General features: G+C 38.5%; 1 protein-coding gene across 1 annotated transcript; it reads right to left on the bottom strand.

Moving 5' to 3' along the window:
• Positions 1-281: 281 nt before the first annotated feature.
• On the bottom strand, positions 282-27,017 carry LOC308343613 (UDP-glucuronosyltransferase 3A2-like). Its single transcript, XM_080804719.1, has 7 exons — positions 26,792-27,017; positions 24,747-24,848; positions 12,939-13,047; positions 9,689-10,220; positions 3,702-3,933; positions 1,942-2,161; positions 282-772 (listed from the first exon to the last, which is right to left on the bottom strand). Exons 1-7 carry the CDS (start codon positions 26,886-26,888, stop codon positions 496-498), a joined length of 1,569 nt encoding a protein of 522 aa, XP_080660845.1. The 5' UTR covers positions 26,889-27,017; the 3' UTR covers positions 282-495.
• Between the last annotated feature and the right edge of the window lie 659 nt (positions 27,018-27,676).

Below are 27,676 nucleotides of genomic sequence, written 5' to 3'. Positions count from 1 at the left end.
TCACTTACTTATGGAGTAAAAGGAATAACATGGAGGACATTAGGAGAAGGGAAGGAAAGGTGAATTGGGGGAAATCAGAGAGGGAGACAAAACCTGAGAGACTGTGGACTCTGGAAACAAACTGAGGATTTTGGAGGGGAGGGGAGTAGAGAGTTAGGTGAGCCTGGCGGTGGGTATTAAGAAGGGCACGTATTGCATGGAGCATTGGGCATGGTGCATAAACAATGAATCTTGGAACACTGAAAAAATAAAATTAAATTTAAAAAAATAAAATAAAATAATAAGTTTTATAAAATATATATTTTACCACAATTCAAAAGAAGAAACCCGAGAGTGCTTCACAAGAATTCTTAAACAGAGGCAGAAAATAGTGAAAAGAAATTTTGTGCCACCCTCAAGTGCCAATATAGGGAAGACACCAGGGGTGCCCTGTGCTGGGGAAAGCCTTCTACAACCAGTGGTTCCCCCAAAACACCTATCAAGACAGCACCTCCATCAGGCCTTCTTCAGCTTCCTGGCCCCACACAACCACCTGGCCACCATGCCCAGCAGCTTCTCACAGAGCCACAGGGTGCCCAGGGTGACCACCAGCAGGAACAAGAAGACATCCAGCAGGTACTGCTCATGCCACGGCTGCTGCAGGCCATGGGGCTTGAGGTGGGCTGCACCCCCTGTCTGGAGGATGTGGTCGATCCAGCCCACCAGCCTCTGGGCAGGGGTCAGGGGGTGAGAGTGCCTGATGATGCTGGCGGCCACAGCTGCTGACTTGTACCTGTTAGCAGAGACAGAGGTTGGGCGTTACTCATGTGGTCTCAGAACTCTTAGAGACCTTGTGTCACACACACACACACACACACACACACACACACACTTTCATGCATATGCACAAAAGACTCAGTTTCAAGGAAAAGTTATTGACCTGGCCTTATCACAGTCTAGCTGGGTCTCATGGAAAAGTTCTAACTGGTCTACCCATGCAAAGATTCATGCCTAGTATGAAAAGTGCCAAATTATAAAAAAGTGACTAAATTTAAGGAAGAGTCTCTATCCAGGGAGCTTTAAGGAAGAGTCTCTATCCAGGTAGGCTAAAGGAAAAAGTATGTATGAATATATGTGATATAACAACATACACCCAAATCAGGGTTAATGACCTTGAGACCCTAATAAGATATTCAGTTCATCACGGTTACCACATCTTTATGCTAGATGGCAATTCACAAAAGAGAACATGGAGCCTTTTACTGACTCACTTAGTAGAAATACATCCCATCTTACTTTCTGGCAAGTCCTGTGCTAGGCCCTGGGAACACAAGAGAAAACAAGAGACACACTTGACCATCCAGAGGAGCTTACGCTCTACTTTCTAATGTGAGGGACACACAGTGAATTAAAACAGAAAGAAATGGGGGTAGTGACTGATCCTGAGAAGGGTTAAGACAGAAAAGTGAATTATGATTAAAAGTGGTGGGAGAGGGGTGTATTTAGGACAGTCAGACAAAGACTTCCTGACTCTCTGAGAAGACATTGAAGATGAGTTTGGCTGTCAGATGAGTCAGCCCTGGGAAGAGAAGGGAAGCATGTTCTATGGAGCAGCACTGACAAAGGGCCTGAAGCAGGACACAGTGTGGCATATTGGCGGACAAGAAGGCAACTTCCTGCCTCAGTGTAATTCTACTATAAGCACTCCCAAAATATAAGAACTCTCAGAGATCCTGTGTAAATAATTCAAGACAGTCACAACACTTAGGGAAGAAGTTGTTCTCAACATCTAACCTGAATTGCATAGTCTTATTCTCAGACATGTCAGGTGCCAGCACCACACACATAATATTCCACGTCTGGAAGTTTCAGCTTTTATTACAAAAAAAGAACCACACAGTGCCCTTTGTGTTTCATGGTTTGTTTCATCCAAAGTTACCATAAGGCCGGAGAGCTCCATACCTCTTGTCTTCCATGACTTCCTTCATCTTCAGAGCCAATGTCTCTGCCTTGATCTGTTTAAGCTGGATAGAGACACCAAACTTTTTGGCTTCTACTCGGATCAGGTTGTCAGCCTGTTCTTCAAGGACAGGAAGCCCTACCATGGGTACACCATGTTGGATGGCCTCCATTATGCTATTCAATCCACCATGGGTGACAAAAAGACGGATGCGTGGGTGAGCTGTTGAAAATCAGGAACAGAGTAGAATATTTCAGGGTGAAAATTTTCAGAATACCAGGCAAATTTCCAAGGACAGATAAACTACAAAGAGATCTTAAAGCATGTTGTAAACTTGTATTTATTGATTTAGTTTAGGACACACTCAGTGGTATATATTCCAAAATATAAAAATCTGGCCTTGTCCCTGTACAGAGATCCCTCTAAATTAATCTATTAAGAGGCAAATCAATCATTAAATTCCTCTAAATCAATCTACTTAAGAGGCAAAACCCAGGAAAAGTTCAGAGAACAGTGCTAAGCAAGACATATTCTCCTTCCCATTGACCCATTCATCCATCCACACATGCATCCATCATTCTCTCTCCACCCTGTCTCTCACCTTCCTTCTCTTATCTCTGTCCTTTCTTAGACTCTCCCAGTGTCACTCTGTCTGTATCTTCTCTGGTTTTCTATCTCTGACTGTCTCTGTCTCTTGCTCTCCAGGTCTTGTGCTCTCCCCTTCACTTCCTTTTCACTTCCCTCTTATCTGAAATGTTAACACTTCTATTGACATCACATCTCATGTGGCATTCATCAAACTTGCACTATATGTGTTTTCTCCTCAAGTTCATAAGAAATCCTGTAAAGTATGCTATGATGGACCACCCAACTTAGTATTGCTAGTTTCTGTGTGCTCAGTCCACTCTTATTTAGAGAAAACTAAACAAGTGTTGATAATGAAGAGTTCATCTCAAATACCGCCTCTCAACAGGGATGCACAACAGAATCTATTTGTATTTCTTTGAAAATCAGAATCCTTTTTACCTACACCAAGTCTTCTGAATAAATGTGCAGAACCCTCTATTTTAAGTTCCAATATATTTGTGAGCCATAATTGGGGGATGAACCTCTGGTGTAGGAAGTGGTTGTGGTACTGATGGGCTCCAAAAAGTGACACAAAGGACAAAGAAAATGTATTGGGGTATAGGGAGTTCTCTGTTGCCAAAGAACTCAATGGAACAAATAACCAGCTGACAGGTTACTCAGCTTCACACATAAAATATATTGGCACACTCTTTACAAATGATAAACATCAATTTTGTGAGAGCATGAGGACATCTTTTGCAGGGTAGGAGAATATACTAAAATGTGTGGGACTGTGTGTCTGTAACGGCACATGGCCTAACAGATACTCAAGAGGCTAGGAACAACAGTGGCAACAAGAACCCCAATATGTGTTCTCAGAGTCCACAAACTGTCTTCATTTGTGTCTGGGCTGCCTTGGTCTTTGCCAAGTAGTGTAAGGTCAAAATAACCTGATGATAATATCATTTCTGGCTACAGGTATCAGGACAGGAATAGAAAGGAAGAAAACATGGCAGTTTTAGCCATTTGGGAAGCAGAGCCTGATTTCCCAAGAACTCCAGCCGGCTGCTCCATTCCTGTCCTCTAAAGATTACCTTTAGATACCAGATGCCCTTCCTCATGCTGGTGGGGTTGTGCAGTGGAAACTTAAAGATACATAAATGGAAAGAGAGGAGTAGATCTGAACAGTCCTTACCCAACAGGTCATTCTGAGGAAGCCAGTCCATGATTTTCACATTTGCTGCCAATTTGACGTCTTTGGACCAATGAGAAGAATTACACTTCCATATCACCCCTTGAGACAGATGAGCAAAGGCACTGTTCATCTCCCTGAGAACTTCCTGGGACTGATAGATGCTTACAACAGAGCCCAGGGCCACAAGGACAAAACCAGAGTCTCCAAATTTGGCAATGAAATTCTCAAACTCCTAGAGAGAGATAAGAAAAGAAAGGAGGTGAACAAAGTTGTTCATCAAAGCCTAGACCGCCATGAAATGAAAGTCAGCTTTTTGCTGAATACAAACCTCCTATCCATGCCTAGTGCTCACTGTCTGGAAAAGTTTCTCCTAGCTCCTGGATAGCTCAGTGCCCTCTGCACTCTGCTCATCCATTGTGTCTGGTGGCCTTGAAGTCATTTCTCTGAGACCTCAAGACATGTCCTACCATACAAAGACGTTCAATAATCACAAATGAATGTGAAGACAGCTGTAGATGTCCAGCCACCACAACAGTCCAAGTTGCCCTTGAGGAACTCAGAGCATACTGTAGCACCAACATCTAGATCCAGGACTTGCATGTATAACAATGTTTTATAGAAGAGCAAAGTCGAGGCAGTAGAAATCTCTTTCTTCATTGAAAACATGGCCCCAGTATCTCATCCCTCATTCTAGGTGTGGGGAGATATGGTCATTTCAGAGTGTTCCAATGCCAAACCAGAGGTGCTAGTGCCTGGGAGAGTACCAGCTCCTGTCCTGGCCCACTAAGAGGCAGCATATATTCTGGAGGCTGAGGTAGATGCTGGGGAAATGTTTCTATTATTGTCTCCTTCATATGCTTATAAGCCATCTGTCTGTCTTCTGTGTTGAGGGGTTAGCCCATTTTAAGTTTATTGGTCTTCTCAAATTGAGGGCTGCTGGAAGGGAGGGTGATGAGAGAAATGGGGTGACTGGGTGATGAACATTGAGGAAGGTGTGTGCTATGGTGAGTGCTATGAATTGTGTAAGACCAATGAATCACAGACCTATACCCCTAAAACAAATAATACAGTATATGTTAATGTTAAAAAATTAAAAAATAATAATAATAAATAAAAAAATAATGTGCCAGAGGTTAGCATAAAACACTATTAATCTATTAAAAGTTTAATAATAAGAAAATAGCATTCTTGTCAGTTATGAATAAAAAAGGGAAAATAAAACCTCCATTACTTCTGGATTAAAAAATTATTTTTTAATGTTAAATTCTAGCGTTCTTGTATACTGTGTATATTTGTGTGTATAAAGTGCTTATTTGTGTATTTGAATAACTGTTTTAAAAGATTAAGGAGGAAACGTATTGCAATGAGCACTGGGTATTATATGCAAACAATGAATCATGGAACACTACATCAAAAACTAATGAAGTACTGTGTGGTGATTAACATAACACAATAAAATTTTTAAAAATGAGAATATATTGCGACCAAATAGGATTTATCCAGGGATGTAAAGGTGGTTAACTATTCAGAAACCAGAAATCAGTAACTGTAATCTTATTAATAAACTATTAAAGCAGGGGAAAAAATGAAAAATAGGTCTCTTCCAAATATTTTCTCTTGTTCTTGTTCTTGTGGCTCCTCTTTTTATTCTCTTGACAGTGCCTATCCAGAACAGAAATTTCAATTTCAGCTTCACACACTTATCAACTTCTTTTTCTTTATAGAATACAACTTGGGTTTTGCATTTTAAAAGTTTTCACCAAAACCTATTTCATCTAGATTTTCTCTGATATCACATTCTAAAAGATTTATAGATTACTATTTGCAATTTATATTTAGGTCTGTGGTCTATTTGAGTTAATTTTCTTGAAGTGTGTATGATCTTGGTCTAATTGTGTCTGTGTGTGTGCAGATATCCATTTTTCCTGCACAATGTTTTGAAAGTCTGTGTTTTCTCTATATTGTCCTTACTTCTTTGTGAATCATCAGTTTCTTAAATTGACGGGGGTCTGTTTTTGGATTCTCTATTATATTATATTGACTCTTTTCCTAATCTTCTGCCAATATCATTCCATCTTGATTATTGTAGCTTTATAATAAGTAATCAAGTTGGTAATGTCAGCCCTCCAACTTTGTTCTTCATCTTCAATATTGGGTTGGCTCTTTAGGATTTTGGTTCTCCATGCTAATTTTAGTATCATTGCATTATTATCTACAAAATAAGTTGGTGAGATTTTTATTGTGATTGCATTGAATGTATTGATCAATTTAGAGAGAACTAAATACTTGACAATACTGACTCTTCCTATCTATGAACATGGACTTTCTCTCCACTTATTTAGATCTTTGATTTCCTTCATTAGACCTTTGTAGTTTTCCATATATGGATTTTGTACATGTTTTTTTAGGTTTATTCCCAAAGTCACAATTTTGGTGATGCTAACATAAATGGTATAGTGTTTTTAATTTCACAATCTTCTGTGAATTGCTTATATATAAGACTGGTTTTATACATTAAACTTGTATCTTGTGACATTGCACTAATTGTTTACTAAGGTTACAGGAATTTTTATATGTTTTTTCTTTTTCAGATTTTTGTATTGGACCATCATGTCATCTGTGAACAAAAGCAGTTTTATTGATCCCTTCCTAATCTATATGCTTATTATTCCTTTTTCTATTATTTACCTAGGACCTCCAGTATGAGGCAAAGAGGAGCTTGTAAGAGGAAATGCTTATCTTGTACCTGATAGGCTGTCCTTTCATTTTCTATATAATGCCCTTTGATACAGAGCAGGTTTTAATCCTGATGAAGTCTTATTTATCTATTTTTTTCCTTTGTTACTCATGCTTTCCATGTGACATCTGCGAATTCATTACCAAATACAAGTCCATGTAGATTTACGCCTTTCCTTTCTTCCGAGATTTTTCGGCTCTTAGTTCTTTATTTAGGCCATTGATCCAGTTTGAGTTAATTTCAGTATGTGGTGTGAGGAAGCCTGAAATACATTCTCTTTCATGTGGAAATCCAGCAGGATCAACATCATTTGCTAAAGAGACTATTCTTTCCTTCTTTGAATGGTTTTGGCACCCTTGTCAAAAATGAATTGGTCACAGATATATGAGTCATCCAACTGTGTTCTTTTTCATATTCTTTTGGCAATTCAGGGTCTCTTAACATTACCATATGAATTTGAAATTTGGCTTTTTTCATTTCTATGAAAAGAAGAGGCCACTGAGCTATTGATAAGGATTAGATCAAATCTGTAGATCACTTTGAGTAGTAGTGTTCTCTTAACAAGATTAAGTATCACAATCTATGGTCTGGAGATGTCTTTCTATTTATTTAGGTCTCCCAGAATTTCTTTCAGCAAATTTGTAGTGTCCTGTGTACATGTCTTTCAACTCCTCAGTTTAATTGGATCCTATTGTAAATAGAATAGTTTACTTAATTTCATTTACAGATTGCTCATAGCTGCTGTATGGAAACACAACTCATTATTGCACATTGATATTTTCCCATGCAACTTTGCTGGACTCATTTATTACATCTAGTAGTTTCTTTCTGGGGTATGAATTCTTTGGGATTTTTTCCATAGAGAATTATGTCATATGAAAATCAAACTATTTCTACATTGTCCAATTTGGATGCCTTTCTTGTCCTTTTCTTGTCTACTTGCTCTGTCAAGGGCATATTTGAATAGGAGTGATGGGAGGGCATCTCAGACTACTGATCTTATGCAGCACAATTGCAGTCTATCATAATGAATGTTATGCAGAGAGTGTCCCATAGACTATCATGTTCAAGAAGTACCTTTATACCCCTAGCTCTGTGAGTATTTTTATCATGAAAAGGAGTTAGTTTTGTCAAAAATCTTTTCAGCACCTCTTGATATGATTTTTTTCTTCCCTTCATTCTAATGACTTGTTGTATTACATTGACTGATTTTGTTATTTTATAAAATATCCTTATCTCCTGCAAAGTTATGACATAGTCTGTTTTGTGTGGTATTAATTAGTATATAACCACCCCTAGATGATTCTTAAGAAGTTTCTGATTTAATCTTCTAAAAATGAGTGCTAATACACTTTCGTCAATTCTTCAAAATATACGTTTCTTCTTCCTCTGCATTGTTTGGCTGTCCCCAGCTCACAGCCTTTGCTCCATTGTCCAATCTGGCTCTATTTTGACTCCATCCAACACTACACCAAAGATCTACCAGCCAAGAGACCATTTAAAATCAGCTTTGCTGTCTTTTGATAATTATAAGATTAATGTAAATCTATTACTTAAAATTGAAAAGAGTAGAGCATGACATCAGAATAAGAAGCTCCATGCTCTCACTCCCCAAAAGAAATATTAAAATATATATATTTAAAGAACTAAAGATGAACTGTACCCCAGGCGAACGTGTAACCAGTCTCACTGAATACAGCAAATAGCTTTGAAAACACCTTCTCATCAGAATCCCTACCCCCAGCATTGGATATTCACATGAACAAGAATAAAATCGACCCTCACCTTACACCATACAAAAAACTCAACTCAAAATGGATTAAAGATTTAAATGTAAGACCTGAAACTACAAAGCTCTTAGAAGAAAACATAGGGGAAAACTTTCATGGTATTGGTCTTAGCAACAATTTCACAATGATTAGCACAATGCAAAAGAAAATGAAATACCAAATTCAAAATGAACAAACACCAAAACAAACAACAACCATAAAACAAACTAGGACTACATTAAACTAAACTAAAAAGCTTCTGCACGGTAAAAGAAAAAATCAACAGAGTAACAGACAACCTACAGAATAGAAAATACCTACAAACTATTCCTGATAAGAGATTAATCTCTAAAATGTATAGGAAAGGCCTACAACTCCATAGCAAAAAATTTAAAAAATCTTATAACCCCATTAAAAAATAGGCTAAGGGCTGAAATAGACATGCATCCAAAGACAACATGCAAATGGCAAACAGATATATGAAAAAATGCCCAGCAACACTAGTCATTAGGGAAATGCAAATCAATGCCACAGTGAGATATGAATTCACACCTATTGGTATGGTTATTATTAAAAAATGGAAGACATGTGTTGAGGATATGGAGAAAAAACAACTGTTATATACTGTTGTTAGGAATGAAAAATGGTGAAGGCACTATGGAAAACAGTATGGAAATTCCCCCCAAAATTAAAAAGAGAACCACCATATGATGGAGCAATCTTTCTCTTTCTATACCCAAGAGAAAGATAATAAAATTCTCAAAGAGATATCTGTATTCCCATGTTTATTGAAGTATTATTCACAATAGCCTAGATGTGGTAACAAACAGAACATACAACCAAAAGATGACTGGTAAAAGAAACTGTGATATATATACATACATAATATGTATATATATAATGGAATACTACTTATTGCTTACCCTGCAAGGAGGAAATTTTCCAATATGAGAAAACGAATCTTAGGGAAATTATGCTAAGCAGCATAAGCCAGAATAGCAAATACTGCATGAATTAATTTATAGAAAGTATCAAATATAGTCACATTTTAGAATCAAAAGTGGGAGCTTGTTTGCAAGGGTAGGGAGGGTGAGGGAAAAGAGTGGCTGTTATTCATGGAGGAAGAGTTTCAGGTAAGCAAGATGAATAATATCTTACAGATGTGAGGTACACATGATACCAACAGTAAATAATTACGTTCTGTACTGTTAAAAATTTGACAAGGGGGTAGATCTCATATTAAGTGTTTTTACCACAATAAAATCAAATTTGAAATAGAATCAAATACAAAAAATAGACTAGAAAAATATAAAAATAAATATTTATAATAAAATATAAAATAAAATAAAATAAAAATATATATCCCCATTGTTGTCTTTCTCACACTACATCACTCCCAGTTCCTACTGGCAGGGGATCCACCAGTTCTGCACTGAAGAGCTCTCCATGAAGTCCATATTGAGAGCTAAGGTTTCACTTACTTGTGGTACTGGTTTAACAGGTCTCGCCATTAAGCCTCCAACATACACAGTGTTGGGAAGCAGAGGCCGAGCAAACTCAAGGGCGAAGTCAGAGTTAACAAACCACAGCTCTGCTTTCCTTAGAAGATGAGACAGAACTGGCCTTGAACCTTCTGGAAAATGTTCCTTGATGGTGTTGTCAAATATAGACTGGACTTGCCATTGCTTCACGGAAAAACCAAAGAACCTCAACAAATTCTTCAGTCTGCCCCAGAAGTCCATGTGGTCAGTTAGCAAGGAACGGAATACGGGAACATAAGACACAGGGATTGGTAGCCCAATGTCCAAAGTGTTAAACTGTGTGGGAAGAATAGCCACAAATGGCTTCCCAAGCTTCTCAGCGACCAGGAAAGAACAGAAGTCAAATGCTTCAATGAATATCAGGTCAAAGTTCTCATTTTTCAAGGAATCCAAGATATCACCTCTCTTTAGAAAATCACTGCATTGGATTCCCAGTTGTTCCATTAACTTTAAAAATTTATCAGGTGTTTCCCTGTAAAAAAAATTAATGGCAAATATTCATTGGAGTTGTAATTTCACAAAGCTTAAGAGAATCTTTAGCTCAAAGAAAATATCCCGGGTAAGTAAGATCTTATCTGGCATCAGCCCACATAATTTACCAGTGTCTAATGAATAGTCTGCTCTCATCACTCTGCTCTGGGTGTTTCTGATTCCTAAAATGTTCTCACTTCCTCCCCTCCCCTTTCTCTGGTCAATCCATATGTATGCACTAGTAAAGTTAATTCATGGTCCTTCCAGTTTGTCTTTTTGTTTTGGTTTACTTTGTTCTTTTTAAGGTCATTCTACATCAAAAACATTCTCTGTCACTAGTAGATCTCAGAGTCCCATGTCTAGCTGATACATTCTGTGACGTCCTGTTGAAGTTAATTTGTTTCATTTGTTCTGTTGAAGTTTCATACTGACATCTTACAAGTGACTATCCTGTTTCCTAACCAAACTGTGGAAATAATTTCATGGCATCAATATTCATGATGTAGCCCATTTATTTGAAACTGGGTATATCCTAAATTTGACAGATTATTTCATACAAGGAACTTTCTGACAGTAGTATTAGAATCTAAATTTTAAGCTGAACATGAGATTTATCTCTTCTTACCTAAAGAGATTAACATTTTTAAACAAACAAAAATAAAAGCATATTTGAAGCTAACTATTATCCTTCCATTTCATGCCAGCTGGAGTATTCACAAAAATTCATGCTAAAATTTTACCACTATCTATTAAGACTCTTGTCTATGGCACTATTCCAGGAATTATTTTCTCAATTTTTCCCATCAGTGTCTGCAAGGAATATGACCTTTTTTATACAGCATATGGGTGACAGATGAGAATATTCTTTATGAGAGGTTACAGGCCAGGTGCTTTGGAGACCCATGGGCCTCCTAGTTAAATGAAGGACTGAGAGAACCAAGGCCCAGCAAACCTGTAACCTGTACAACATTCTGCCCTACCAGCCCACTTAAAGAAGGACCATAGGTGAGAGCTTATTAGCAATATGCAGATATACCTGGGATTTAAAGTCACCTTCATGGGGGCGCCTGGGTGGCTTAGTTGGTTAAGCGACTGCCTTCAGCTCAGGTCATGATCCTGGAGTCCTGGGATCGAGTCCCACATCAGGCTCCCTGCTCGGCAGGGAGTCTGCTTCTCCCACTGACCTCTCTCCTCTCGTGCTCTCACTCTCTCTCTCTCTCTCTCAAATAAATGAATAAAATCTTTTAAAAAAAATCACCTTCATGTGACTATAGGTGATTAGCTGAAATTATTCTCTATTATATTATAGAAGATTTTATATAAATAAATATTGGTTAGTATTGTTGAAAATTCAAGATATGAAGTACAAATTCTTCAAAAGTAGAGCATTAATCATATTGGAAATCAAGTTAATCCAGTGAAGAAATACAGAAAAGCACTGTGCTTCACATATTATACCATATTTAACATGTGTGTAAAACTGGTCTCTAAAATAATCAAGTGAGGGAGAAGAGACAAGACATAATTTTATTTTTTTTAAAGATTTTATTTATTTATTTGAGAGAGAGAAATTAAGAGAGAGCATGAGAGGGTAGAAGGTCAGAGGGAGAAGCCGATTCCCTGCAGAGCTGGGAGCCCAATGCAGGACTCGTTCCCGGGACTCTGGGATCATGACCTGAGCTGAAGGCAGTTGCTTAACCAACTGAGCCACCCAGGCGCCCTAGACATATAATTTTTAAATATGTGAGTAACAACACAAGATGAAGTAGACAAATTTTCAAATGAGAACTTTAGATCAGATCTCTTATAGATGAGAGAATTTGGTCTTCTAGTCTGACTAAGGAAAAAGGATTTATGGAAAAAGCCAGATTTTAGAACCATCCTGTAGCAAGTGGAATTTCTATGGAAAGAAGGGAGATAGAGATGAGGCCACTGTATTAACCCAGCAAGGAATGAATTTGTGCCTTTTCCTTATAACTTGATATTTCCCAGGTAATGAAAACATCTCTTGGGTTATTCACTCATTTTGTATCACTAAGATACTTGGTTTTTCAAATGACTTTAAAAGACAGTGGTTCAAGGTATTAAAAAAACAATATTCAGGGGTGCCTGGGTGGCTCAGTGGGTTAAGCCTCTGCCTTCGGCTCAGGTCATGATCTCAGGATCCTGGAATCGAGCCTCACATCAGGCTCTCTGCTCATCTGGGAGCCTGCTTCCCCCTCTCTCTCTGCCTGCCTCTCTGCCTACTTGTGATCTCTCTTTCTCTGTCAAATAAATTTAAAAATCTTTTTAAAAAAACAATATTCATAAGCATCTTTCTATTCTTGAATTTATGTGAGGGTAAGGGAGGATAAATAAGTATTACATGATGGGTCTCACTTGCCTACCAACAATGAGAAATTTAAGTTGTCTAAACCACCTTCTTTGTTGTAGAGAGTATAGACACAAATATCTGAGGTGAAATGTTGCCTGGAAGATCCAGAAGGAACAGTTCCCTCACTATATGGAAATACATACATACTTGCAGTGGAGTAGCAACAATACAAAGACTGAATGATTGGAAGTGCAAAACTCATCTACTCCATCCATCCACTGCCATCATCATCGATCTCCCCATCCATTCACTCATCCATCTAGACATGCAAGTATCTAGGCATGCAACCATTCATTCCTATCACTGAAGTGACAAGTGTTTCATTCAAAGAATAAAACAAATTACCTGCCAAGCAAAGCTTCTGTCACAAAGAAATCAAAAAGTTTCTTAAATTCTTTTCTATGATCTTCAGATGGAAGCCAACTGATAACGTTGTATGAAATGTTTTTCTTTTCTAAAAAAAAAATAAAAATAAAAAAATAAAACACCAATAAGGAAATTTTTAATTATACCATACAACCCTAATTAACATTGACATGATGATATCATGTTTGTTTATTCCAAGGATTGTGTATACATTCAAATGTTTGCTTTTTGAACTTTGGTTTGGTTTGGTTTTTCTGCTTTCTCATTTCCTCAGTCATGCAACCTGCTAAATTTTATTGAGAACCATATAATGATACAGTCACTTTTATTCATTATAAAGTACCAGAAGTTTCTGTTTAAAGTTTGCACTTAAAGGTATAAGTTGTCACCATTTTATAGGTGAGAAAGGAATACCAGATAATTGGTCCAGATGTACACATAGTGAATGGTACACTTCATATCTAAATACATATTTTATCCCAGCTTCCCAGGCATTTCCCATCTACAAAAAGAAATCATTTTCATTAAAATTAAAAGTGATACATGCACAGGTATTTCACCCTGCCAAAAAAATTACCAAAACCTAGATTTAAAAAAGCATTCTTCTGCAGCCCTACTTCACATCCTGGAATTTCTCCCATAAGTCATGTGTAAAAAAGTCTGACACCACTTTTAAAGTTGGACTGATGACAGCTTTCAAGCTCTATCTCCCCCTTAAACTTCTGGGACATATCCTGGTAAACAGAGAAGAAAGCCTCAAAATGCCATCTCTTAAGTGAGGAGGAGTTTCAAGCCAAGCAAGCCAGACCCAAGTAGGGGAATCCTCACCACCACCCTACTCAGAAGCTCACATAATTGGCATTTGGGGACAAAATTATGGGGGTAGCCTTTCAGTGGCCCTGGCCATATGTCTCACCAAACCTGTTTTCTGTGTTAGCTTGGATTGTGCTCCTGAATCCCAGCATGAGCCATGATTGGCACTAGGCTAGGTAGAACCCTGTGACCCATGGTTGTGTGTCTCAAGTACTGTCCCCATTATGAACAGCACTCTGGGTAAGACTGATTCCAATTTACAAGTACAATGAATGGTGTGAAGAAGGACAGTCACCATGTCATAGGTAGGAAGGGATCCACACCTATAAAAGTAGAAGTTACTCTACAACCCTAGAAAATGCTTTTGCTACCACTCCTGATTATATCTCTGTAGCTTACAGAAAACCTTGATTAAAAGAGGAACAGGGAAAAACACTTATGACACCCCCATGGAGTTAATTCAACAAGTTCATTCAAACTCAATCTCAGGTCTCTCAAAATCACTGCTAGCGGGGCTCCTAGCCTTGATGATACTAATTGGGGCACTATGAGGGAGAAACTTATAAATATGAGCAGGTTAGAACAAACACCGACCCAAAACACATCTAATAACAACCCAAAGAAAGAGGAAAGACAGGGGGAAAGCAGGGTGGGAGAGTCAGGAAAGAAATTAAAACAGGGGTCTCAGCTTTGATACATGTGGAATTCAACATTACTTGTAAAAAGCCTTTATAACAGATGAAAAGCACAGGATGACTTTTGTCCTCTACATCAAAACTTCTAAATTACTTTAAACATTGAATGAGATATACCAATGACAAACCTTAATCGTCTTAATGAATACGTGGGCAAAAATAACAGATACATAAGAAGAGCTCACTGAATTTATCAAAGAAATTCCTGTACTCTAAGGAGACAAAAATATTAGTTATAGAGGACAGATTTGCATGCCCTGTCTTAACTACTGGGATTAAACATCCCATAGTCATAATAGCCATTTTTTACATTATCTCCTGGTGGCTATGGTTGCTCTTATGTAACAAGTCATTAACAAAAATAAAATTAAGGTTTTACCACTTACAGTAATTTTGACAAAAAGGGAACCTTTGGATCTGCCCAACATACTAAAACTGTTAATACATCTAAATATATACTGAAAGAGTATCTTTAAGGATTATAATAAGATTTAACCATTACATAGAATATGTTAAGCAAAGAGTGATTATCTCCACTGATTCTCTAATTTATAAAATTATAATAGCCTAATTCAGACTATTCTTAAGCCAGCAAAGAAGTAATGATGCCTTGCAGTGGATTACTATAAAGCTATGGACATGACCTAGCATACTAAGACCCCCCATTTCTAATTATTACTGAAATTGCAGACTATGTCTAAGTACTAATAGATGCTTTACATGCATAGATTTGGCAATGATTCCTATTTGGCAATCAATTCCTATTTCAACAAGCTCTCAGCTGCAGTGTCTCCTCACCTTCATCTTGGCAGGAGACAAATCATTTGTAACTGCTTTCTTATGGACTACTTCAACAACATGCACACAAGCTTTCCCAGCAAGACCTTAACCACATTCAGTTTTCTCCTTAAGCATATGTATGACATTGCATCAAGGACAACCTCTTTTTGCAGAGATTCATCCAGCACATGCACTCAGGACACAAATATTCACACAGGAGCTCACAAGAGGGATGTGCTGCTGCCCTACACAAAACAGAAGCTGTGACACCTCAGTTGAATTCCTGTGAAGAATTACTAGTCAGTTGAAGGTCTTTCCATCCCTGACACCATCAAGAAACAATTATTGGGGTTCCACTTCCAGCATGAGAATATAAGGAGCTTTCCTGGACACACATTCAAACAGAAACCGGTCAAAATTTTACTTTATATGGACACACACAAATTCAACTAAATATACATAAATGCTGAACAGAAAAGTTGATCAGAAGGTAGTGGTGAATATTCTAGGAAGATGGGGAGAACCAAGAATCTGTCTTTGCACCTCGATGACAACTGTCCATCCATGCCCAAGAAATGGCTCAGAAAAGATCTGAAAGTACCAAAATTTATACCTCAGGTTGAGCCTCACCACAAAGGCAGCCTGACACAATCACAATACAAAAATAATAAGCAAATTAATAGCAAAAATCGGAAAACTCTGGAGAAGGGAGGAGAGTCTCATCTCCAGATTTAACACATTGTTAAATTCAACTGGTCGGTTTTCAACAAAAATCATAAGACACTCCAAGAAACAGGAAACTGAAGCCTATTCAGAGAAAAACAATAAATCAACAGAAATTGTCCCTGAGAAAGACCTGATGGCAGATATACTAGACGATGACTTTAAAATAACAGCCTTGAAGATTCCCAGGCAACTAAAGGAAAATGGAGAGAAGGTTACAAAAAGTGTATGCAAAGTAGAAATATCAATAAAGCCTAGAAAATCTAAAAAGAATCCAAAAACAAATTTTGGCACTGAAAAATGCAATAAATGAAATGAAAATTTCACTAGGAGGATTCAAAGGCAGATTTGAGCAAGCAGAAGAAATAATCTGTGAACCTGAAAATAAGACAATGGAAATTATCAAATGTGAAGAACAGATGTTAAAACACTAAGGGAAATTGGAAGGGGAGGTGAACCATGAGAGACTATGGACTCTGAAAAACAACCTGAGGGTTTTGAAGGGGCGGGGGTTGGGAGGTTGGGGGAACCAGGTGGTGGGTATTAGGGAGGGTACAGATTGCATGGAGCACTGGGTGTGGTGCATAAACAATGAATCTTAGAACACCAAAAAAATTAAATTAAATTAAAAATATATGTATAATCCAAATGTAATAGCCTTGTAAGGTGACAGATGCAAGCTATACTTGTGGTGAAGACATCATAACATGTACAATTGGCAAATCAATATGTCACATGAAACTATTGTTACATTATGTATCAACTGTACTTCAATAAAAAGTAATACTTTAAAAAATTAAAAATAAAATGGGATTAACAATGGAAGGAAGAGGATGGGGTCTATGGAACCTTCCTGTACTATCTTTGCAGCTTTTCTGTAAATCTACCATTATTCCAAAAAAACCAAATGTATTTAAAAAATACAAAAATAAAAAGCCTACAAACACCCACACAAAAGAAAAACATGATCCAACTATACATATTGTGTTCAAGAGACTCACTGTAGGTCCAATGAGACAGACAGACAGGAAAATGATGGGAAAAGAAATTCTAAGCAAGGAATAAGCAAAAGAAAGCAGATGACCAAGTATCAATCACAATAGACTTTAAATCAAGTAAGGTTGCAAGAAACAAAGAAGGACATTAAATATTAATAAATGTTTGACACAGCAAGAAGATAGGACTATTATAAACACATATTCACCTAATGAGAGACCATAAAAACAGCTAAAGCAACAACTGGCAGCCGGATATTTCAACACCCACTCTCAATAACGGATAGAAAAACCAGAAAGAAGATCAGTTAGGAGACAGAAGACTTACACACATTGATTCACTTGGTGTAATAGACATACACAGAACATTCTGCTGAACAGCAGCATACACATTCTTCTCAAGGGTACATGGGACATTTTTTCAGCAGAGTCCATTGTTTAGCCACAATAAGTCTCAATAGGTGTTAAAACATACTTATCGCAACTTATCGCAGGCTATCTAACCACACAAGGATGAAGTTAGAAATCAACAGAAAAAAAAAAAAGAAAGAAAGAAAAAAGAAAAGAAAAGAAATCAACAGCAGACAGAAAACAGAAAATTCACAAATTATAGAAATTAACATCCTTATAAATAATGCACATATCAAAGAGAAATTACAAGGGAAATCATAAAATACCTACAGAAAATTAAAAATGGTACATACCAAAAGTTATGGGATGCACCAGAAGCAGCAGTTAAAAGGAAACTTAGAGTTTTAGTGCTTATATTAAAAAGGAAGTTATCAAATCAATACCCTATTCTTCCACCTTAAGACATTGGTGAAGAAAGTGTACTAAACCTAAAACAGAAGGTAAAATTGACAAAGATTGGGGGGAACTAATAAAATTGGAAATAAAAAACCAACAGAAGTCAATGAAAGCAAAGCTAGTTCTTTGAAAAGATCAAGAACATTTACAAACAAGAAAGATACAAATATATATTAGGACCACAGATGAAAGAAGGAACACCACTAATGACCACACAGAAATGAAAAGGACTTGAATCTCCCTGATGGCTAGTGATGATGAACATTTTTTCATGTGTCTGGTAGCCATTTGTATGTCTTCATTGGAGAAGTGTCTGTTCATATCTTCTGCCCATTTTTTGATATGATTATCTGTTTTGTGTGTGTTGAGTTTGAGGAGTTCTTTATAGATCCTGGATATCAACCTTTTATCTGTACTGTCATTTGCAAATATCTTCTCCCATTCCGTGGGTTGCCTCTTTGTTTTGATGACTGTTTCTTTTGCTGCGCAGAAGCTTTTTATCTTGATGAAGTCCCAGAAGTTCATCTTTGCCTTTATTTCCTTCGCCTTTGGAGACATATCTTGAAAGAAGTTGCTATGGCTGATATCAAAGAGGTTACTCCCTATGTTCTCCTCGAGGATTCTGATGGATTCCTGTCTCACGTTGAGGTCTTTTATCCATTTCGAGTTTATCTTTGTGTACGGTGTAAGAGAATGGTCAAGTTTCATTCTTCTACATATAGCTGTCCAGTTTTCCCAGCACCATTTATTGAAGAGACTGTCTTTTTTCCACTGGATATTTTTTCCTGTTTTGTCAAAGATTATTTGACCATAGAGTTGAGGGTCCATATCTGGGCTCTCTACTCTGTTCCACTGGTCCATGTGTCTGTTTTTATGCCAGTACCATGCTGTCTTGGTGATCACAGCTTTGTAGTAAAGCTTGAAATCAGGTAACGTGATGCCACCAGTTTTATTTTTGTTTTTCAACATTTCCTTAGCAATTCGGGGTCTCTTCTGATTCCATACAAATTTTAGTATTATTTGCTCCAGCTCTTTGAAAAATACTGGTGGAATTTTGATTGGAATGGCATTAAAAGTATAGATTGCTCTGGGCAGTATAGACATTTTAACGATGTTTATTCTTCCCATCCAAGAGCATGGAATGGTCTTCCATCTTTTTGTGTCTTCTTCAATTTCTTTTAGGAGTGTTCTGTAGTTCCTCGAGTACAGATCTTTAACCTCTTTGGTTAGGTTTATTCCGAGGTATCTTATGGTTTTTGGTGCTATAGTAAATGGAATCGATTCTCTAATTTGCCTTTCTGTATTTTCATTGTTAGTGTATAAGAAAGCCACTGATTTCTGGACATAGCCATCAGGGAGATTCAAATCAAAACCACATTGAGATACCACCTTACACCAGTTAGAATGGCCAAAATTAGCAAGACAGGAAACAACGTGTGTTGGAGAGGATGTGGAGAAAGGGGAACCCTCTTACACTGTTGGTGGGAATGCAAACTGGTGCAGCCACTTTGGAGAACAGTGTGGAGATTCCTCAGGAAATTAAAAATAGAGCTTCCCTATGACCCTGCAATTGCACTGCTGGGTATTTACCCCAAAGATACAGATGTAGTGAAAAGAAGGGCCATCTGTACCCCAATGTTTATAGCAGCAATGGCCACGGTCGCCAAACTGTGGAAAGAACCAAGATGCCCTTCAACGGATGAATGGATAAGGAAGATGTGGTCCATATACACTATGGAGTATTATGCCTCCATCAGAAAGGACGAATACCCAACTTTTGTAGCAACATGGACAGGACTGGAAGAGATTATGCTGAGTGAAATAAGTCAAACAGAGAAAGTCAAGTATCATATGGTTTCACTTATTGGTGGAGCATATCAAATAATATAGAGGACAAGGGTAGATGGAGAGGAGAAGGGAGTTGAGGGAAATTGGAAGGGGAGGTGAACCATGAGAGACTATGGACTCTGAAAAACAACCTGAGGGTTTTGAAGGGGCGGGGTGGGAGGGTGGGGGAACCAGGTGGTGGGTATTAGGGAGGGCACAGATTGCATGGAGCACTGGGTGTGGTGAAAAAACAATGAATACTGTTACGCTGAAAATAAATAAAAAATTAAAAAAAAAAAAAAAAAAAAAAAAAAAAGAAATGAAAAGGACTATAGGAGAATGGGTGATATGGACAAATTCTTAGAGACAGAAACTACCAAAGTTAACTTAAAGAAGAAAAAGACATTCCAAAGAGACCTACAAAGACGAAAGGTTGTTCCATTTGGGTAAAGAGCACAGAATCTCTTGCCATATAGATATCCAAAATATGCCTGAAGGTTACACATGTGTCTCCACACACCAAAGACACAACACACAACATGAAGCAAGACTCCTTATCCTCTACAGATTTTCAGACATTACTGATCATGAATGACCAAGGCACTGCTTCATTTCTCTACATGCACAATGCTGGTCTTTTTTTTTTTTTTTAAGATTTTATTTATTTATTTATTTGACAGAGATCACAAGTAGGCAGAGGCAGGCAGAGAGAGAGGAAGAGAAGCAGGCTCCCTGCTGAGCAGAGAGCCCCATGTGGGGCTCGATCCCAGGACCCTGGGATCATGACCTGAGCCGAAGGCAGAGGCTTTAACCCACTGAGCCACCCAGGTGCGCCACAACGCTGGTCTTTTGAACAAGACATTCAGTGAAACATTCAACTCCCTCACCAGCCTCAGACAGCAAGTCTCATAAAATGCCATAATGACTTTCTTATACAAGATCCAACTGATAAATGAAACAGGACGTTCTCATCATCAGTCAAACATGAAGGGAAACACCCATTCCATCCCCACCACTGACCACCATAAAAGCCCAAAAGCATCCTCTTTTTCCTGCTCTCTCAATGTATGTTTGGACCAGATTGAGACTTTCTTTACTCTCTCCATGAAGCCTGATTATGTTATTAATAAGCCATTGCATATTTTTTAATATTTTATGTTTAAGTAATCTCTGCATCCAAAGTGGGGGCTCAAACCCACAACCCCAAGATTGCACGTTGCATGCTCTACTGACTGAGTGAGCCAGGAGCCCCTAATAAAACACTTTATAGCCTCTTTGTGTGTATACAAGGCTATAAATCTCAACATTCAAATCTAACTTTGGGGTGGGGAGAAGTTAGAAATCAACAACAGTCTCTCAGGGTGGCTACAACAATTTCAGAAGAAACAATAGTTTTACCCAAACTCTTCCAGAAAAGTGAAAGAGTAATACTATCCAATTCATTCAGTCAGGAAACTATTGCACTGATAACATTGCCATAAAAAAAGAAAGAAAAAATCCCAAGAAAATCAGAGAACCATGGAACCACATGGACACGGATATAAAATTTAAACCAAAATTGAACAAATTACATCGAAAATTACATAAAAGAGAAAACACATTGAGACCAAGTGAAATTCATTCCCAGAATACAAGGTTAGTTTAACACTTGTAAATCAGTGTCATTCATTATTTTGATAAAATAAGCAAAAAAAGTCATATATTCATACCAATACATGTCACAGAAGCATGAAATTACACTTCATCAAGTTAAATATTCTGCTCTTCCAAAGGTACTGCTAAGAGACTGAAAGATAAGTCATGGATTGGAAAGAATATTTGCAGATTTATATCTGATACAATACTTATATCCAAAATATCTGAAGACTCAATAATAAGAACAAATAACCTAATTTACAAATGGCAAATTTTGAAAACAGTTACCAGTAAAGATATATGAATGACAAATAAGCACATAAAAAAAATGTACAGCATCATAAGTGATAAAGGAAATGCATATGAAAACCACCATGAAATACAACTAAACACTTACACAATGGTGACTAAAAGTGAAAAGACTAACCATATCAAGTATTGACAAGGATATGGTGTGCATAGAACTTGCAGTCACTTCTGCCGTGAGAAGGCAGAATGTTACAGCCTCCTGGGAAATGGTGTGGCCATTTCTTCAAAAGTGAAATATACACCTAACGTATGGTTCAGCTACTGCACTCCTACCAGTTAATCCAGAGAAAAGATAATACATGTTTATACACAGGCTTGTACACAACTCTTCACAGCAGGTTTATTTGTAATAGCTCAAATAGGAGTCACCCCTAATGCCCATCAACAAGCAACTAAATAAAAACATTGTGGTAATAAATACATAGAACACTATTCAGCAATAAAAATGAATGAACTATGCATACACACATTATAAATGAATCAAAAAATACTTTTTGCTGAGTTCAATAAACCAAAATCTGAGGCAGCGTAATTATGATCCAATTTCTATAAAATCTACATGATACAATCTGACATATGGTGACATATTAGGGATCGATAGGCAATGGGAATGAAAAGGTGGGGGAGTCGGGAGGGGAGATTGCAGAAGGACATTAGACATCTTCTAGTGAGGAACAAATATATTTGTTATCTTGACGATGTTGATAGTTTCACAGGTATAAATACATACATATGCTACCATATGTATACATCCAAAGATAACAAATTGCAAGTATTATTTCCATACAATGGTTTAAATAATGAAGATAAGGAACTTCAGTCTGTGCCCACAAAAAGATGACAGGACCATATTGAAATTCTTTAAACAACTAAATAAAACCAGACCAAACACGTGCTAAAATGGTTTTCAGACATTGCACCCCAGGTAGTGCTGGATATTCATGGATAGCTGAAGAAAACTTCCAAGATATAGCTCATGGAGGAGATACCCAGATCTGGCCTGGCCATCTCCCTGAGGGAGCACATCAGATTTGGGGGAGGACATGGCAGCTGGAACTCACAGGGCAGAATACCAGAATACCACAAGAGAGCTATGGGGAGAGAAAGTTCTGGGGTTGGGGTCTTCCTGAGAACAGTCAGTGAAAACATGGGAATAAACTACCCAAGGCACCATAAAGAATGAAACAGAACAAAACCCAGAGGTTATACAGAGCCTCTTCTCAAGCAACTACTCAGCCTTGACAGTTAATGAAGATCTAAGGAAAGCTCCCCGATCAGCTAGATAAAGGTGCATTTTGATCTAACTTCTGTAAATTTCTCTCAATAGGATCCAAAATTCAGAGGAAAATAATGGTTGTAATTTATTAAACTCTATAAACCCCAGCAATAAGAAACTGACCTCCCCTTGGTAACAGCAGACTAAGATACTGGGTTTTTTAACTCCCAGGGCTAAAGTGAGCACTGCTTCATAGATAAACTAAGGAGCCCATGAGTCTAATCAAAGCTTGAATTTCAACATAGGGCTTCCTTACATTAGCTACTGATCTCCTCTCCTGCCTCCATACCCAAAGAAAGCTGGACTAAATGACTTCAAGGGGTGGAATTATCTGGTCAGGCCAATATCCCGCCAGGCAGAAATTCACTTAAATGTTTGTAGGCAAGCCCCCTGAGAACCAGAGATATAAGTGCACAGATCCCCAGTACAAAGAAGACCTGTCATCTGGGGAATATCTACCTGGTAGGAGGAGAGGTACAACATCCTCTCTTAGGAAAAGGAAGAGTCAGAATTGCAGACAATTAAGTCCATTGGAAAGTGGCATCTTAAACTTGTGATTTGAGTTATTGATTAGAAAAATCCTATGTCTCCACAATATAAAACATAGCTAACTGAGTTTTTCTGCAGCCATTTATTCATTAAAGTTGTAAATAAAAGCCTATGCGGAACTTATCCAAGCAGGCAGGTTCTAAAGTTTCAATACTGAGTGTTGAATCCGGTCAACAAAAATAACACAATCACATGTTTCTTTATTTGCAGACCTCCCCCAAGGTCTACTGCTGAAGAGAAAATAAATAATCTATTTCAAAACCTCAGAAATCCCCAGTGAATGGTAAATATTGCAAGAAACTCTGGACTATTAAAACTTGGAACCAAGAATAAGACTAAGAGAATCCATGGATCCCCTGAATGGTTAGTAGTTTTCAGTGTGAGTATCTTTGTCGAAGAGGTAGAACGTCTACAGCTTTCAGCAGTTCCTCAATCCGAAGGAATCGCCAAAATGAAACAATCAAGGACTATAACTACCATGGTTGTCAGTCAAGGCAAATACACAATCAGACTGACATCAAAGGGATGTGTATAGAAAGGATAGAAAGGATATCCAGTGAACAAAATAGAAACCAATTTAGAAGGTGATTAAACCGTAACAGAGCCTGAAGTTCAACTCCAAATGTTCATAATTGCTCATATTTGTTTTTATCAAAAATGATTAATTTGGGGTTTTTTTAAAGTAAAGGTTCAGCAATTCTGAATGAGAAACCCAGAGTTAAAGTTGCAGGTCCACCCAACTCTATTAATAACCTGCTATGTGAACATGAACAAATCTTTTGAGTTCTTTGCTCCTCTATATTCCTGTCTGTCAACAGAAACTTGACACGATTGATGAGCTTCATCTTAGCTACGAATTTTTTTGATTCAGTGCCTCAAGAACATCTAACATCACTATGCACAAGTCATGGACAGCCAGTGACTTCTCAAGAAAATAGGATCATCTCACTGATAGATTCTGATCCTAGGACACGACCAAAAGACATCCTTTTAAGAAGCTTTCTTAAAGTTCTGGTCTCATAACAAGAGTAGAAAGTAACCTATATAAGAGGAGAAATATGACTGAACCCTTCTGTTCAACACAATTAAAGGCACACCACAGAGCAGCAGTTATCAAAACGATCATAATCATGAATGGAGGTTTGCCTGAAATGAAGTGACACCTAGGTAAGGGGGTAAACCATGGAGTTATGGCATGTAGGGTCCTGGTCTATAGAGCCTATTATGATATCCAGCAGGTAACATAAAAATAGACACACACAGATTTTTCCCCTTCTTTCAATATAGCTAGATTTAAACAGATTCTGTGCTAAGCAGTGCTGTACAGAAGACACTGTGTCTCTGGGATAGAAGAATGAAATGATTCAAAAAAAAATACCTGGGATTAAATATTCTTCTATGTGAAGAAACATAGTGACATTATGACCATGATCTTGAAGAATCTGAGATACCCGGTCCAGCAGGAGATAATGGCTTCCACCTAGGAACAATATAAAATTTCATTTTCATAAAGATGTGAGCAGAGAGTTTGAAATTGATGTGGAGGATGGGGATATGCAAGGTAAGGGGGCAGAGTGTTGATGGTGATCCAAGGAAGATAAATTACTTCAGTCCCCCTGTCTCACTTTGGGTATGCTCCAACAGAGATATCTCTATCTGGTCTGTCCAAATCTTGAACTGGGGCAATCCTCCATCAGATACTTCCTTTTGTGACTCATAGTCTCCATGTCAGTGTGATGAGCTTCTCTGCTTGGGCCTTAAGGAGAAATCCTGATCTGAGGTACATACTGATTTTAGCCAGACCTTAGGAGACACCATGCCCTAAAGAAATAACTGTCCTGGAAATTAGAAACAGTGCTGTGTGTGGGATTGGGAAGGGTTGTGTGTGGGATTGGGAAGGGTTCCTAGTGGACAATCAGTCAGAGCTCTTTATAGAATTCTTCTCTCTGGAAATTCATGTTAGAGTGGGAACCAGACACATGGAAACTTAAGTATCAGTCCAAGAAATAGGATTTGAAGCAGAAGGAGGTAGACCCACCCTTTAGAATCAAAATCCTGGAGATTCAAATATTTTTGGCAGGATGTTTCCAGTCAGGCCTAAAAATTGCTGAACTCTGTGGAATCACTCTAGTCTTTTATATTTGTGCTTGTCTTGCCTGAGGTAACAAGGATTATAGAAAACAAAAACCCCTACTCTCTCAGACTGCCTGCTCTGGCTTCACATTTAACCCTTGGAAAGAAAGGACACAGGGGACAAGTCATCCCACAGAGGCAGCCATTCCTGAGGTCTCGGTGAGCCCAGTGCATTCTGGGCCAGAGGTGAGGCTTCCAGCGTCTCCAAACCACACCTGCTCCCTCTCAGAGTCTGGAGGACATGTACTTTCAAGAGGTAAAGAAGTTTTTTTTCTTCTAGTTTTTGTTTTTTGCCACTATTATTAAAAAATTGATTTAAAATAAAAATCAAGGTTTTTTAAATACTGATTTTTAGGAATCCTTACTGTATAGAGTTTGAGGAAGAAGACAGGTTCAAGGTAAGAAATAGTGTGTAAAGTCTGAGTGTGTCCATCATGGAGGTCTGATGTGCTCTTGCAAAAGGCCCCTCATTCCCCTGACCCTCAGGGTGCCTGTTGGGAAATAAAAGAGTGATGCCCAATTAGAGGAACTCAATGGTTTCTTAAAGTTCTAGGATCCCCAGATTCACAGGGATCTAAAAGTGATCATCAGAGCCCCCTATCCTATCCAATGGATCCAAAAGAGTCTTGAGGAAATTCTATCCTATGATGCCTCCTTATCCTGATAAATGTTCTTGTTCCCCTTCTGTTGCCTTTGGAGGCAAAAATAAAGGAAATAAACCTGAGTTCACATAGAACTAACTGCTTCACTGTCTTTCAAAACCTTCCACCACCAAGGGTGAAAACAGAGAGGGGCTCCCAAGATCTTGATTATCCTGGGCCCCCCTCCTCTGCCCTGTCAATTCTCCAGGTGTCCTATTAATGACACATTCCCAGTCTATACAGCTGCCCCCAAAAGCCCTCATCCTTGGCCTCCAAGAGCCTGAAACTGACCTCACCTTCCACTTTCTACTGGCATCTACTGCACACCCCCAGACTTCTAGGGTGTGCCTCTCAAAGTCCCTACCTTCCCTAGAGTAGGTGGCTCATGGTCTGCAGGTCAGCACTGGAACTAAATTCTGGCCCCAGCTATGCACAATGGGAATCACCTCCAGAGCAGATAAAAAGAGAGGAAAGGAAACTGCTTTTTTTTTTTTTTTCTCCAGACCCTCTCCCTCTTCTCCCTAGTCTGGGACCCAAGCCCTGTTTGGAAAACCATATGGAATGATACTCTGACCCAAGGCTGTCTGCCTGAGACCTGGCTGAGGTGCCTAGGAAGCAGCTGTCTCTAATTCTCCTGCCAAGCACTCACCCAGGGAGGATGATACAGTCAGAATTTTGGCGGCCTCTGAGAGCAGGAACCCAGGCAGAAGGAAGGCAGCAAGCAACAGCGTCCACTGCCCCGCCATGCTGACTCCTGTTCTAGCTTCAGAGCATAACCCTGTGCCCAGAGCCCTGTCCCAGGAGCACTGCCCAGCAACCTGTGGATTCTGGAAGCATGTGCTGTGTTGGCGGCCAAGGAAATGTGCTTGCAAGCAGCTGGGGAAGAGGAGAGGAATGGATTTTGCCTCTCTTCCTCTGTTTGTTTATTTTTACCCAGCTGCTCCTCCTCTCAGGGTGATTATACCACTGGTTAATGTGTCCTCACCCTCTCTAACCTGGGGTAATTGGAAGGAGGGGTTCGTGAGTCTCCTTAAACCCTCTCTATCCACCACACACTCCACAGAGAAGATACTCTGAACCAGGAATGATAGAGACCTTAGGAAGTCACTTTCAAGATAGTTCCATCGCCAGGTGACTGAGACCCGTCTCCATTTTAAGGACTCTGAATTTTCCCACCTCCTAAGTGCTCTATTGACTTCACACTGCCATCCCCATACCCTCTTTCCCCATGTACCTGATTAAAATCTCTGCTAATCTCCAATTTCAAGGTTCCAAAATCTGACTCCCAAAGAAAAAATACCTACATTAATTGCTCAGAGTTTCTTTGGAAACTAACTATTGGTAACAAGTGCCAGTGTCTCCTAAGTGTTAAGTGCCCCTGGAAGGCCAGGTCTTGACCTGAGGCACTGAACCTCCAAAGGTGGGTCTATAGTTCTGAATGGGCATGACAAAGAAGTTCTATTTTTATAAACATTTGAACTTATTCATTAGAAGATTTGTAAAACTCTCCCAACATTATTCTAGTTTTCCCTTG

Source organism: Martes martes, assembly GCF_963455335.1.
Source record: "Martes martes genome assembly, chromosome: 5".
Classification (NCBI taxonomy): Eukaryota; Metazoa; Chordata; class Mammalia; order Carnivora; family Mustelidae; genus Martes; species Martes martes.
The sequence above is the reverse complement of the archived record's forward strand: the minus strand, read 5'-3'. Positions and strand labels throughout refer to the sequence as shown.

Excerpts from the sequence above, each read along its gene's own strand:
- LOC308343613 (XM_080804719.1), bottom strand. The coding sequence starts at position 26,888 with ATGGCGGGGCAGTGGACGCTGTTGCTTGCTGCCTTCCTTCTGCCTGGG. Across the intron at positions 3,934-9,688 it reads CTGTTAAACCAGTACCACAA|GAGTTTGAGAATTTCATTGC; the intron begins GTAAGTGAAACC and ends ATCTCTCTCTAG. Across the intron at positions 773-1,941 it reads GAAGTCATGGAAGACAAGAG|GTACAAGTCAGCAGCTGTGG; the intron begins GTATGGAGCTCT and ends CTCTGCTAACAG.